Source organism: Gymnogyps californianus, chromosome 16 (assembly GCF_018139145.2).
Source record: "Gymnogyps californianus isolate 813 chromosome 16, ASM1813914v2, whole genome shotgun sequence".
Classification (NCBI taxonomy): domain Eukaryota; kingdom Metazoa; phylum Chordata; class Aves; order Accipitriformes; family Cathartidae; genus Gymnogyps; species Gymnogyps californianus.
The window spans coordinates 10,394,900-10,410,187 of NC_059486.1; the positions used below are offsets into that span (position 1 = coordinate 10,394,900).

At 39.6% G+C, this 15,288-nt stretch overlaps 1 protein-coding gene across 1 annotated transcript in view; it reads right to left on the reverse strand.

Annotated features, from left to right (window-relative positions):
* ADGRD1 (adhesion G protein-coupled receptor D1) overlaps positions 1-15,288 on the reverse strand; it is a 154,581-nt gene that overhangs the window by 69,992 nt on the left and 69,301 nt on the right. The window contains 1 exon segment of the mRNA XM_050906507.1: positions 41-114. Within this exon segment, the coding sequence (XP_050762464.1) occupies positions 41-114 (74 nt within the window).

Below are 15,288 nucleotides of genomic sequence, written 5' to 3' on the forward strand. Positions count from 1 at the left end.
AATTAAACCAAGTTAAAGAATTTGAAATTATGTAACGTACCTATAGTCCAGAAACGCACAGTAAAGATGAACTCTGTTACTCTTGTTTAGTGCTTGGCTGTATTGTCTGGGAGTCTGCAAGAAAGAAAATATAAACCCTGAAGGAACGTTTAAAAAGGACTGAATTCTGCTATTCAACTACTTTAAATTTTCATTGTTATAATAACTTCAATAGACTTATTCTAGATTAACACACCATAACTAAAAGCAAATTTTGTCAGTCTTCGTGGCTTTAACACGAACTCCAAACATGCCAAGGCTGGTATTCAATCTTAATTTTACAAACTGCGATTAAAATCATGTCACTTTGAGTGAGAAATATGTGTCCCATTTAAGTAAATAGCAAACTAGGATTACTTATTTTATATAAACACAAAGGGATTGTGCTTATAAAAAAAAGCAGGATTGGGGTGTTATTCTTCAGCATATATTTGGCTTCATTGGGTTTTGTTCTCATTGGGTAATAAGAATCTCACCTTTTAGGATTAATAACACTGAAATACGTGCATTACAATGACCAACTCACAGACATTTTCTTTCCACAATAATGATTATTTTAAAACATACAATCAAACTGAAAGAGCAATGCCATAATTCAAGATTTTATTTTAACACACCTTAGCATTATAATGACATAATTTCTGTCTTCCATAAACAGATTTAGCCACTAACTCAATCTCCTCCATTCAGGAAGCTTTGAGACCCCATTCTCCCCTCTGTTACACCAGTTTCATGACAAAATAATTCAAATTATATTGGAGTGAAGTAATAGTTTGTTATAGACAAAATATGCAAACCAGAGGACTTCCAGGATCTGTTCAACCCTTTCTAATACATAAATCCCCAAAGTTCACATTGTGTTAGACCCTACCTTAAGGCAATTTTTTAATTACAGGAGTCTTCAACACAAACAAATCACTTGTGAATTAACAGCCCTCAGATTATTGCAACACAATTCTGCTGTCAAGCCAAAAGATAACCAAGTATTGCTTTCCTTGTTTTAGAGAAAGAAGGAAAAAAACCCCACTGCCTCATCAAGCTGAAACTCAACCAAGTACGAGTCCCTGATGCAGTTTTCCTTCTCCTCTCCCACAAGTCCAACAACGAGTGTCAGGCACAAGGTAGCACAGTTCCCTCCTTACTAGTGATAATAAAGCATTTCTGCCTAACCCAGGACATTCACACATTCATACTGGATTTCCACATACTTCAAGTAGCTATGCTGTAGATAAGGCCATTTACTTCTTAACTCACATCTCTGGATAACATAAATGGAATTTTCTTATCTGCTTGAGCAACATCCCCAGACAAAATTTCTAGTTCCTTGACTCACCCTGTTTTCCCTAAGCCTTCATCATAGAAACAGCTGAGATTGCAGGTCAGGCATTCACAGAAGTAGAGCTTTGTGAAGAGGAAAGACTGCCACTTATCTGCCAAGCGTCTCTCTTTTCCCCTTTGACTCTGGTGACATCCTGTAGCCTTTTTCCACAAGAGGAGCAAAGTAAATGGTAAAACCTCACACTCTCACAGGTGCGTGACACTGGGAAGTGGTAATGGGACAAGATCCATGTCCCTCATCACCAGGAAATCTGTCACTGATATAACCCCCAATCTGCTCATTCCACTTTCTTTCCAGCTGTGGTGAGAGAGAGGTAGTAAAACCAAGTATATGACGTTAATTAACGCAGGGAGTCCTTCCTCATCTGTGAAAGCCCTTCCCCATCGCTGGCTGCCCTGTGAAGGCCCTGTGCAAGGCTTCAGGATCAAATTGGTACGTTCCCTGCTAGATCCATCAATTCTGAACTTCCTGTTCCTTTCAGAAAGTGCCCCACCACGAGCCTCACCTTTAACAACGGCAGGGGTCCTGCACACCTTCCAAATCACAAACCACCTGTGAAATATGGAGTGTCTTTCAGAAACTACTTCCTTCCCTTAATCCCACCTCTCGCTGCCCAGAGTATTCTTGAAGAGCGCTAGTTCAGAAACTGCAGAAGACTAATGATCCATAACCCACGGCTGGAAAACTGCCTTCTGCAACTTCAGTTAATTTAGAGTTTTGTTGGCAGAGTTCCTTCTGTTTTACCAGCAGCAAGGGCATGTGGCATGTTTGCCCATTACGCTGTATAATGTTATGTCCATCATGTCTATAGCTTTCCTGAAGTAGGCAATTGAAAGAATCTATAGTCAGTTTGTATTACAAATTGCTCCACTTCTATGACAGACAAACAGTGGCTAACAAAAAAAAAAAAAAACGAGAGAGAAAGATCTGCTGTAATAACAGATAAGATTGTACAATAACTGTCATTTCTGATTTGTAAGATATCTCTAGATAAATCTTGATTCTTAATACACTAAATGGAAAGGGCATCGCAGGGTCACGTTGGAAGAAGACATAGTATTTCAGTTGTGTATCTTTTTACACAAATAAACCCCAGATGTATGTTTTACCCTCAATTAAGTATCTCTGGCAAGGGACAAATTATCGGTTTTCTCCATCTTTAACTCTAAACACAGATGTCACTCATTAAACAAAGAAATACACCAAGTGAAGCTATACAGTCTCTGAGCTGTCCAGAATTGTGTGCGTACCCACATGGAGAAAGAATAGATAAATAATGCGTATACAAGAAGGATCCATACCAATTTGTCTATCTACTTCTCTTAAAGAATATGTCCCATGTTTTAGCACACACGACATAAGCCTCGCAAGGCTTTTCAGTACCATTTATAACTGCATAAAATGCTCATCTTCTCAGACTTCATTGAAGTTCTGCAACAAAACCGTCATTAGAATAGAAAGGCCCCAAACATATAAGAAACTGGCTACAATGAGGAATACACCCTCTCTGATCTTCAACAGTTCTGCTTCAAAGTACTCTCTATGACAAACAAACTGACTGTACCTCAATACTGCATTTCTTAAGTTAAACTGTGTGTGACAGCTTATATGTGACTTGGATCCTGTAGCACTGAGGATATTGATTTAATGACATTGATAACAGAAAGCTTAATATACAAGTAGGCTTTTACGCTAAAAGATTAAGTCACTTCAGTGTTTATAAAAGCCTGTGAAAGGACAGTTTATGCAGCTTTCAGTAGTGTGGAGAGGGAAAGCACCAGCACTCTAAGTAATCCAGGATCTGTGCATCAGTTCTCCCTAATCTAGGTTCTTTATATCAGTCCTTCTGCATGGAGACAGGTACATACAGCTTCTTCCAAAAAAAATTACATTAAAAGAGGACCTCTTGTCACTGAGAAACAGTGCAAACTCTATGTCTATCTGATGGAGCAGGTATCTTGAGGAAGGACTGCCCCTGTTTATATCATGGCTGTTCAGCATCCCTTACACTAACCACTGGCTCTCAGTAAATTAGTCAGACTTACAAGCAAACCACAGAAACTCATTGTATGTGTTTAGAGCATACAGAGGATATGCATGGATGTGTGATGGGGATACAGTACTTACACTGCTGGGAACTAGACACAAGGCCATGGTTAGTGGGTGAAGAGGCCAAAAAAGGGAGGTGGGAGGCTGAAAGGACTGCTGGAAACCTTCAGGAAAACCTAGTTGCAGGAAATGTCATGAACACAATTGCAGAAGAAAAACAGTCAGCCAGCTGCTGCTAGGAAGGCTTGCCAAGGAAGAGAAGCCAAGCAGAGGGTGGGGTGAACCTTTACGAGATTAGCTAGTTTCTCCTCTCCTCCCCCGAACTTAAAAAGCAAATATTTAGCTACATAATGGTGGCCACCAAGGGAGGAGGGTGTGCACCTTCTAATTCAATATGTATTTTTCTCCGATGTGAAGAAGGACAAATCTGTGGGTCAGATTTGCCATTGATCTAAACTCAGTAGCTCCAAGCCCAATGTGCTGGGTGTTGGACTTCCTCTCTTCCAAAGCAGTTGACAATTTACCCTATAGAGTTCCATTTGGAGTTCACTTGTCTCTGTTTACAAAATACAGCATTTTGTCTAAACAGAGGTTTTGAAGCTTTGTCCTCTCAACCTCCAAGAATACCATGGATTATTTTGAAAGTGGCAAGAAAAGGCACTAAGACAAACAAGCCTCTTGTCAGTATGCTTGTGTCTTTTGTGCAGTTCACAGCCCCACTGAAATATTCTTACAGGTGTATGAATCAAAAGCACCTTTGATTCTGGTTTATGGATTAAATTAGAGACTAAAATGATGCTTCTAATTTAAGGATTTTCTGTCCTCACAGTGACATCCTGACTGTTAGCATGACCTATCCAGAGCCACATGGTTTATTGACTTTCCACCTTATAAGATCTACTTCTCCTAATTACCTAGAAAATTAAAACTTTAAGGTGCATTCATCTACTCAGTTCTCTGGAAAAAGACAGACAGAAAGAAAGAGAAAGAAAGAATAATCACCTATTTCTATAGTGGCTATATTGGCTGTTTTCTTCCAAGCTGTGAGAAAAGTGCATTGCAACAGACCTTGGGCTTAGATCACCCAACTATTTTAATTTAGAGTCTGTTTGACTGATTGACCCCAAGATGTAACTAGCATATGTAATGAAAAAAATGTTACAAATTGTGCAAAAATTAATTTAGCTTATGAACAGGGAATTACAGTGTGTTATGCATAAAAGTCAGGCCTTTAGTTGTTCCATTGTTGTCAACAGAGCTGTGCCAACACATACTTACTGAGGCAACGAGCAAAACACCGTAGGCTCCCAGGGTCAACAGGAAAGCTCACTGAATGTATGTCTTAACGGTACAATCATACAGTTAAAAAAAAAAAATCCCATGATATCACAAATGGTGGAAGACTGTGACAGACAACATAAAGGAAAAAAAACAGTGAAATATCAGAGGCTATAAAGGCATCTGAAATTAGAAAAGGTTGCCATATGTAATTGAATATGGATTAGGTTTGATCCTTCCTTTGCCTGAAGTTAAAAATAGTCGACGTATCAATTTCCTACAAAAATATTGTTAATCAAATGCTACTCCAATAGCCTTCCCCAGTTCTCAGAGTTCTCCATTTAACAGCTGCTGTATTGAGCAAGCAGTGTGAGAACAAAAAAAGTAATGAAAAAACCCATGAGCAACAGACTGAAAAATATCTTGGCTGCTCTACTAGATAGCACTTTTATGAAGAGAAAAAGAAAAGGAGGAGGGAATGGATGAGGAAATTGTCCCGGTACTTCTTTTTTTAATTATTGTGCATAGCAAAAAAAATTTGATTACTTCTGTATGTGTACAGCATCAGAAGATTTTGCAATTTTTCTTAGACTAGCAAGTCCACATCCCTTTAAATAAAAATGCCATCCTCTTAACAGGATCCCATCTTTCTTACAGCACCGAACAAGGGGCTTCATCCAACAGCTGCCAAGACAACATTTGATCACTTGCAGATCTCAGTGTGGGCTGTCAGGCACTGTGCATCTGTAAAACAGTTGTTTATGATATACAGAAACGGAAACTATTACTTGGTGCTCATCTTTCTTCAGCTTGTCTCTTTGATCCACTTCACGTTACCTGCTTATAGCACAGGTAGGCTTCATGACACCTAGAAAAGCTGGGGCAGTGATTGCTGAATGTAGTCTATATGCAATGTCACGACAGTGTTAAAAGAGTAATAGCTCTTCTCTCTGGTTTTGGGTGCTAAATAGCACAAAAGTCAGGTTTTTCCAAACTGCTCGAGAAAAGCTGCAATTTCGGCAATGGAAACTGACTGCAACCTTTGAGTTAAAATTATAATCTCCCTAAACACACATACACAGCTCCCAAATGGCTTTTCTTTAATTTTACAACGAAAAAATTCCCACCCTAACACAGAAGTTACATTCACGTAGATCCCCCAGGCAGTTAACACAGCACAGCATCAGTGGGTCAGCGCTGAGGCCTGAACTCAGGAATTTCTGAGCACAAAGTACCTTGCTCAGCCCACTAAGCCATGTATCCTCTATGGGCTATGCTTTCATACAATCCTCAATTTCAAAGATCTCAAATATGTAACACTATATTTCTCCCCTTTTTCTTTCTCTTTGGCCTGGGTGCATATGGGCATGATGAGTGTTTTGTATGTATTTGTAAACACTGGGCAGTGACAAGCAGTTGCATGCCAAATTCTTTCAGCTTGGAAGCCGAAACTATTTAAGATGCAGTACTGCAGTGTAAAACCATGCCAAACTCCCATTGACTGCAATCTGGATTAATAATACTCATAGTATTGTTGTAAATCATGGTAATAAATGGAAAGCACAGAAAGATTGAAAAATAGCCACAGAAAGAAGAAGGTTCATTTTCATTAGAGATGCATGGAACTGACTTCAACCGAAGGCATGCACAAATAGAAACTGCAGGATAAGGACCTTTGAAATTCAATTTGGGCAGCAATCAAGTTACATCAGTAAATATTTGATATTTAAAAATTTGAAATGTCAGTCAGTGAGAAATGGGGCTCAGCATGGCAGCCTTTCCTTATGTGAGCACCAATAAACACAGGATTGAACTGATGATCTGTATGAAAAGCTGCCTTAATTCTTAAATGAAAAAATGATTTCTCATGTCCCTTAAAGCACAGTTCTGTTCCAAAGAATGACAAAGTGAAAATATTAATATTCTCTCTCTAGAAATAGTCTCATTTAAGTAATTAGCGATATAGCAGTCAGATGGTTTTGATATGTCCTTACAGTTAAAGAGTTATATCCTTAAGTAAGAAAAAAAATTATACATACACAGCCCTCTAAACCTGCATGTGATTTAGACATCTAAGGATGGACTAAGGAGTGCAAAGTTAAGTCACTGATACTGAAACACCTGGGACATGTTTTCCCACCTCTAAGTTTTAGCAAGTCAATTCAAATGAGAGAGCAAGCAAGAGCTAGTTTCTTTCCTGCGTGTTATTGATAGAATTGTTTACGCAGAGGCAGGGTCATCAAACTTGTTGGGACACTCCACATTGCCTCCAACTGACTCAGGGCATAACCTCCAACTAGATATTACCTCTCCAAAATTAATGAATGCAGTCTGGCTCCAACGAGATCTAATTTAAATCAGGTAATTTAAAATGCAAGTTATTTCACTCAAGGTGCCTGTGTTGAAGCAGTTACTCATTGCTTAAAAGATCTTATTTTGTTTTAATGTAATGCAAAGCCCTGCAGAGCAGCTTTTCTGCTTTTGCCATCTCCCCTCCCATCCGGCACACACTCAGAGCTACCAGAACTTCACACCGGACAGAAGAAGAAACCCAGCTTGATTGTCAGGGCTCAAGAAGAGTTTGTCAGACTGACAAATAAACGAATAAAAGGAAACCTATCATTGTTTTCATTGGTAGACCTACCTGAAGTGGAGATTGCTGAGAGGCCGTAAACACCAAATCCCATGGGGCCGTTCTCCCCTAACCAAGATCTTGTTTTATGTCTTTTATGCTCTGATCTGTTTTAACACATCTGAGTTAGATGGGCCAGGCTGAAAGTAATCTTTGAGCACGGATGAAGCAAAGCTAAAAATACAAAACTACCCCAAACCTGGGCATTTGGCCTGGTTCTTCCAGGAAGTAATTTTGTGAGATACTACTTGCCAAGGCTGGCTATTAACACAACTGGTTGTCACGTTCATTCCTCTGGTCCAAGACTGTGTTGCTTTATGCTGCTTCTGCACTCCTAGGCTCCTTGAAAACACTATTTTTAATGCAAATAAAGTCACATACGTATAAAGTTATCTGTGTAAACCATCCAACAGCCTTGCAAAATTCTAGTCACATACGCTGCTAGAAGCTTACAGGCCTTTTTGGATAGATGAATGAAATATCATTTCAGCTTTTCCCCACCCTCCTTACAATCAGCATAATAATGTAGATTTTGTGGTCATGTTGATACAAGTTCATGATAACTTTCCAAAACCGCTTAGTGAAATAGATGACAGTGTCTTTTGTTAAGGTTTTTTGTTCCCGTTTGCTGTGCGTTTTTCTGCTAGTTGCATTATTATATTAAAAATGTATTGCTTTTCTAAAACGAGAAGCAGACGTTGCTTCTATACACCCTTTCTTAATCTCCTCTATTTTTCTTAACTCATGTGAAAATACTACTAAAGCAAAACAACTGGTCTGATTGATATTGAAAAGGCTATTTAAAAATGGACACATTTTCTAATGCAACAGAACCATAATGAAAGAGGTAAACAAATCTTTTTTTTCCCCCCATTCACCTGTAGTGTTTTGACATAGGCAGAAATATTTCCCTTTGCTATACAACTATCCATGCCCAGTGCAGAGCTCTGTAACAGGAAACAACGTCTAGGTAATGACAAGAGCTGTGACAGGGACCAGAAGACAAGCATAAAGCATAATCCCTTAAAGGGATGCACAGAATAGAATCAGTTTTAAGAATACTTTTCCTATTAGGTAATATTTCCACAATTCTTAGTTTCCAAAACAGTGCTTGGACTTTTCCTCCCGATGGCTTTTTTTTTTTTTTTTTTTTAAGAGGAGAAACATTTGCATCAGATGAGAACCATTCAAGACACTCAGATTTAGCATTTAAACTGCAGTTGTGATTCACAATCCCCATGTTACTGGAGCAGAGAGAATGTAAATCAGAAACAAGAAATTGGGACAACTCAGCACTAGCTGGATGGGAGTTGGGCACTTGGCCCGTTGTGCCGCACTGCCCATGGAGGGCAGCAGGACAGACAGGCAGTCAGTGCCTGAGAGTGTTTGCTCTGATTTCTGCAGCACAGTCACCCATATCCCAAACAAGACATGCCTGGATTTTTGATAACCAGATTTCACAAAGCTCAGCTGAAACTGAAACCCCATAAAACAGAGGTTCAGTACTGACAAATAACAAGCACTAGCAACAGCAAGAAGTTGCACCGAATTCAAAAACAACACGAAGCTACAAAAGCTACAGCAATGGCAAGTCTCACTGGCACTTTTTGGTTTCAGTTTTACATACTTCTTTGCCAAAACACAACTGAAGTCTGAATTAACAAACATCTGTTTCCTACAAGACTGAAAGTCATAATTATAAGAAGAATCAATCAATATTCACTCATATGTGTTATGGAAGAGGCTTTAGAGACTATTTAGGCAATTTTTCACACAAGGAGCGCACAGTAGTTAGCCCAAGATAGATTTTCAAGTGAAGAATCAATATGTATTACCTTTTCTAAGTAGACAAAAAGAAAAAGCACAAAGATGTCCTGATTTTCCCACACAAAGATCAAACAAAGTCTGCGTCCTTATTTTTGAAGAGTTCAAGGACTTTGACAGCCTGGAGCAGTGAAACATTAAAATTTCATGTACTCTGCATGATACTAACAGGAATAATGGACTGTTTATGGAATAATTGGGAATAATGTATTTATCTTCTTTATAAAGACTTCAGTGTCCTGCACTTCACCTCCAAGGACAAAATTAGCTTCTGGGAATGGGTAACTTTGGGTGTCTGGGAATGCAAGAGGTCTGATATGGCCAAAAACTGCCCATGAAGCCGAATAGAGACAGAAGGCACCATGGGAATAGGAATATGGCAAGGGGGCCAGGGCTGCTGGTCCTGGGGAAGGTTCCCTCAGCCTCCTTTGGAAGTCCAGTTAAGCCAGTGAGGCTTTACCCAGGGCTCCAGCTGAAGCACAGTCTTGTCTCCCATGTACACACCTGCATAAGCAAGGGCTTTAGCAACCCTTGGTGAGGAGGAAGAGAGGTGACAGCAAAGCAGCAAGAGCTAAGTGAGCACCCAAGGAGTGAGGTCTTCAAGGCACAGGCACAAAAATCCTTTTTTTGTGTGTGTGTGCACAGCAGGTAACTTCATGGGACTCTGGTTTACGACATAGATATGCTAACATGAATAAAATTGTACTCCTGAAGGAAAATAACAGCTTCTTCAGGTGTCAGAAGCCCCTTCATCAGCTTCAGTGAGAGTTTGATCAGGTCTTCATTGCACACTTTGAAAAAATCAAGATTTTGTAAGATATTCAGTTGATTCATCATCATACATTTGTAGAGTCATCTTTGCTAACATTTCTTTCCAAACAAAGGACTATGTTTTAAAGGGTGTTTTGAAGACGTGATTTAATGAAAGCTTTAGGAGGAGTTTTAATAGTTCACATCAGAAACAGAGTACCAGGCTTAACGGTAAAAATATTTACCACTCAGTACATTTGTTGCTAATATTTTTTCCTAGGACTGGATTTATATGTTAGCATTTTCCATTCTCATTAAAATCCTGGCTATGCGAATGTTGCCTCTGAAAAGCAATGCCTCACATTCTTTGTGAATTATATGTGGCAGACTTTGTTTTATATTGACCCTTTCAGCTCTTACATCCCTTGACTAGCTGCTAATCATCATTTATCCTTTCCCTGACTCTGCTAATCTCCGGGGAGTGGGTGGGACAGGCAGTCAATGGAAGCGATGGAGTATAAATAATGACAGAGTACAATAAACATTCCAGTTCCAATGCCACATTTCATGACAAAGACTTTCAGAAACATACAGCTCACAGTCCTTCTATGATAAGACTGTTGTAACCAGACTGGAAAATATTACAAAAAACTTATGCTTGCTTAAGGCCAAGATATTCAGGCCCACTAGGTAAGATAAGGGAATGTTTATTCTGTGTCATCAAAAAATCACTTGGATTCAGGACACTTGGTTTTATTTCCAAATTCACTTTCCCCATGTGACTTTTCACAGGTTCTTTCCTATCTCTATGTGTTTCATTTCACATTCATTATCCTACCTATTTAGTCTGTAATGTCTCAGACTAAAATATGATTCCTGTATCTTGTTATGCTTTGCACGGTGGGAATCCAGCTAAATTCTGCAGAGACCAGTGTAGAAGCCTGTATTCACACACAGCCTAATACTGTGGCATTTTCTGATAACAGCTGTGGATTATCTGAATACCTCCTTAAGTACCCGGTGAACCTGGAGGCTTTCTTCCCCTGACTTCCCTCTCCCCAAACTCCGGGTGGGGAGATACATGCCCACTGCTTCACTTGTTCCAGTTCTAGCAAACATACAGCCACAGAGTGAAAATGATCTTAAAAAAAGAAAATTAACCCCAATAAAAAAAATGCAAGTTTTCTATTACATTAATAAGCTACAGCTGCTGTCTTAAGCAGTACAATTAATAAATGAGACAAGGAATCCAAGGGAGACAAGGACAGGAGCAGGACTACTCTGTTCAGATACAAGCCAGGTCTGCACCCGATTGGGTCTAAAGTTAATCCTCGTCTTGAGACAAAAATACTCTCCTGTAATGCTTCTTGAGCAGCAGAGAGATGTAACGCCCCCTCTTGCAGGACTCTATTTCTTAGACCTTAACATCCCATTAAGATATTATACTCTCCTGACTAGATCTTTCTAGGATTAAGCTCATGGGTTTCCATTGCCTTTTTTTTTTTCCTTTTCATTGTGGGAAAAAACCTCTCTCAAGAACATTTACATTTTTCTTCTGATTTGAATCTTTTCTCCCATTCCTTTACATTTGCCAAATATGAGTTGTCTTCTAGTCTGTTGCATGAATGGGGATGAAATTCACACAAATATTTAGTTTAGTGTCATTTTTCATTCACAGGAAGTGTCAGGGTGCCAGAACTATTTGATTTGTGCATCAGCCACATCCAACAAATTGAGAACTAGTCTGGAATTAGGCCTGGTCCATTAACTCCCGCTACAAAGTTGAGTAATATGAGACTAAGCCGTTGAATTAATTTTTCAGATGAGAAAATGGAAGTTAGTGGCGCTTTGTGTATGTCTCTAGACATAACGCAGATAGAGATATTGTTGCTGATACAGCAACGACAGAAAAATAGCCAACTGTAATTTAAGCCAGGGCCCCTGGTACGACGATGGTGCTGCACAAGGACAGCACCAAGAGGCTGCAGCGCTGGCACAGCCAGCCGCCCCCCTCCAGCACTTCATGGAGCACTGGGCAGCCTGGGCTGGCAGAGGGGCTGGAGAGCCCGGGGCGCACTGCTCCGCCAGCCAGCCAGGGAGCCCTTGGGACTGCAGAAACAATACAAAGGCAACTTCAAGGCTGTGTTTTCAGAAGCACGATAAATGCAGCACTCCTGAGAAGCTGGAGCTCTGAATTTTCAGTATATGGCTTTTTTTTCAGGATAACCAGGATGAAAGTTTTAAAGTAGGGGTACATTCATCCTTTCAGTCTTTCGCCACTTTGCAAATAACACCAGCTTTTCCTCTTTTTCCTCAGCTAGAAGTTTACACGAGCATTCAACCAAAAGAGTTGTGTGCAGCTGTACAAAAGAATGGGCAAAGCAAACCCATGGCACACTGCAGCAAGCTCAGAAAGAGGAACAAGCAGCCCAATAAGGTACTACTGCCTGCGGGCTGATTCATCTGGGCATATCATAAAGTGCCACATAAAGGCATCTTCTGCCATAAATTTGAATACCTCCATAATTACTCAGCTCCCACTTTGCGCTGTTTGTCTGGAGCTCAGTTTTTCCACGTGATTCCTGAAATCAGCGATGAGTCCCTCTGGAAACTGATCTAATGGTTTGAGGAATGCAGCTATGGTCATTAGAGCTTTGCAAAATCTCCAAACTCACTTGTCAATTACTTAGTACAACAATTTAAAATGGGCAAAGAATGAGAAAATGTTATGTTCTCCCTTCAATGGAAATGCTGCTACACCCCTTTCCTTTCTCTTTCTTGCATTTCAGTGAAATGTCACTTTGTGGTAACCTGGATTTTTAAGCACCTTGACAAGATGCAGTGGCCAGTAGTTAAGCAACATACCAGTGTGCCAAATTCCGGTAAGCTCCTATGACACAGGCACCCTGTAAATCAATTGGCATCTTTTCTTTTCTTGTTTTTTCTTTAAGTAAAATATATTACATAAATAGGGGAAATGCTTTTAGATCTAATAAAACTATAATCATACGCAAACAGAAATGGCTGACTGTACAATTTAATTTACTAGGATAATTCTATAGAACTTCAGAAAAATTACAAACCAAAAATCAAAAGCTTTCAGCAAATTGCTGCATGACAGTAGCTTTATAGGGCTCAGAGGCACCTGTTTTGTTCCCACTGAACCTAGACGGGCAACTCCCAGTGACTTCAGTAAGTACAAGGCACAATATTCCTGTTCCGCTGTGATTAAGAGTTATTAAAACGAAAGATGGTCCAGTTTTAGGAACATAGTGTCTCAGAACATTACAGCAACTATTTCAGTGTCATCTGAGTGCTAGTTTGGGATGCTTTATGCCATGGAGCATGGAGATTTCTTTCTTTTGCTAAACATGTTATTTTTGGAAACATTCTTGCTAGTGTTCGTGGGAATATTTCCAATGGGGTAACACTTCCAATTAAGACCTCCTTTTTATAGTTTATAAATACTTAAATAAGTGGCTGTCAGCCTTAAAAATAAATGTATTTTTTAATAAACAGATGATAGTTAACCTGTCACAGAGTGATACAATGTCCAAATAAGTCAAGAGATTCCTTCCAACCATTACTTAGAACTTAAGAACATTTAGTATCCTCATAACCAAAAATGACACATGCTATGCATATCTATCCCATGTCCATATCATCTACTACTTATTTAGGAATACTTAAAAAGTGGTTCATTAAAAAAATGCAAAGTCATTTTTTACATAGATCAGAGGCTCCTTCACAAACTCTTGTGATAATTAATTCAAAATTGAGTATTTCTAAAAATGGAGAATAGGAGAAAGAGGAAAAACAACCTTCCCTGGAGATGTATTTAGATTCTCTTCAGCACAGTGAGTTATCAGGGGCATCAATGCTGTCACTGGAATTCTTGGACTGCCCTGCACACAAAAGGCTTTGCTGCAGTTAATGGGAACATCACACAAGCACTCTCATAAAACTGTACCATAAGGCAATTTACCTAGTGGGGACCATGACCACTGTAGGGGATAGCCCAGGTTGTGCCCACTAATAAATCAGAAGTTTAAAGCACCAGAGTGAAACAGCCTTGAGCCTCAATACAAAGAAAAGGAATATAATTTAAACGTAATCTTCTAGTTTATGGCCAGCCTTTCATTATGGTCTCCTCATGCTACACAAAATCAAAAAGCAGAAGAGCCTGGGGAAGGGGACGGAAAGATGGGAAGAGGGAAGGGAAAACACATCCCTTTCTTCCTCTTGGACTCAGCCATGTGTATGATGAGTTTGTAATCTAAGAGTACTTTACATTAAAGGAATGAAAGAAAATACAACTTTCAAAAGCAGCAAAACCCCATCTGAAGCATTATTTACCAACAGGATTATCACTGATGCCTCTTCAAACTGTGTTGCGCAACAGTCAGCTACCTCTGTTGCTACCCAGTACGTTAGGTACATTATAAGTAAGATGCACCCAGTGCACACAGTGGAGGGCAAAGAGTAGCTCAGGGAATCTTCTAAGCACTCGCAGCAGAACTTCAGTAACACAGCCAGGTCTCTTATTTCTTTTTTACACAGTAGTGATTCATTTCTGCTTATTTCCCACCAGCAAAATATTGATCCAACCAGACTTTTTTTGGAGTCTTGTTCCTACTTCTCTTCTCATTGTTTGCCTTGGCAAACTCTCCAAGTTCTTTCCACATTCAACCTCAGTAGAGCAGGAAGAGCAACAAAATCAAAAGGCCACATGCAACGTCTCAAGTGAGTCAGGATGTTTCAGGAATATCTAACCTGTAATGTCTGCTACCTGTAAAAGCAGCTTTTAACAATCTGGTCATTAAGGATGTTCAGTATGACTTTTTAATGCAAGGAGTTTTAATGCAATTTTATAAACGGACCTGTCACCATCATGCTTAGTCTCTTTATGTTGCACTGGACCTATAAGGAGCTTCAGGGTGAGCGCAGCTGTAACTGAGACTGAGCTGTAACATAAATCAACAAGTGTCTGTATGTCCAACCCAATCTGCCTACAAACTGAGCATCATTATAGAATTCATGGCTTGATCCCAAACCCATTTAAGCCAGTTACAGTCTTTCTTTGGATTTAAAGGAGTTTTGGATCATTGTGTCCATTATAGGGCCAGCAAAATTCCTCATTAACACCCTCAGAGACTCCAGATTCCACCAGATTTCATTACTAGAAAGTGCTGCCAGCCCAACAAGAGCTTTCTAGCACCAGAGCCCTTTACAGCACAAAGGTGGGGCCCGCTTTGAAGGTACATTTTAATTTTTTTTTTGTTTTTCCAGATTGCACTATTTTCTATTATTTTGGTTTTGATTGACTCAGATACAGGTTGCCCTAACGCTTACAAATGTGAGCTGCTGTATTCAAAGG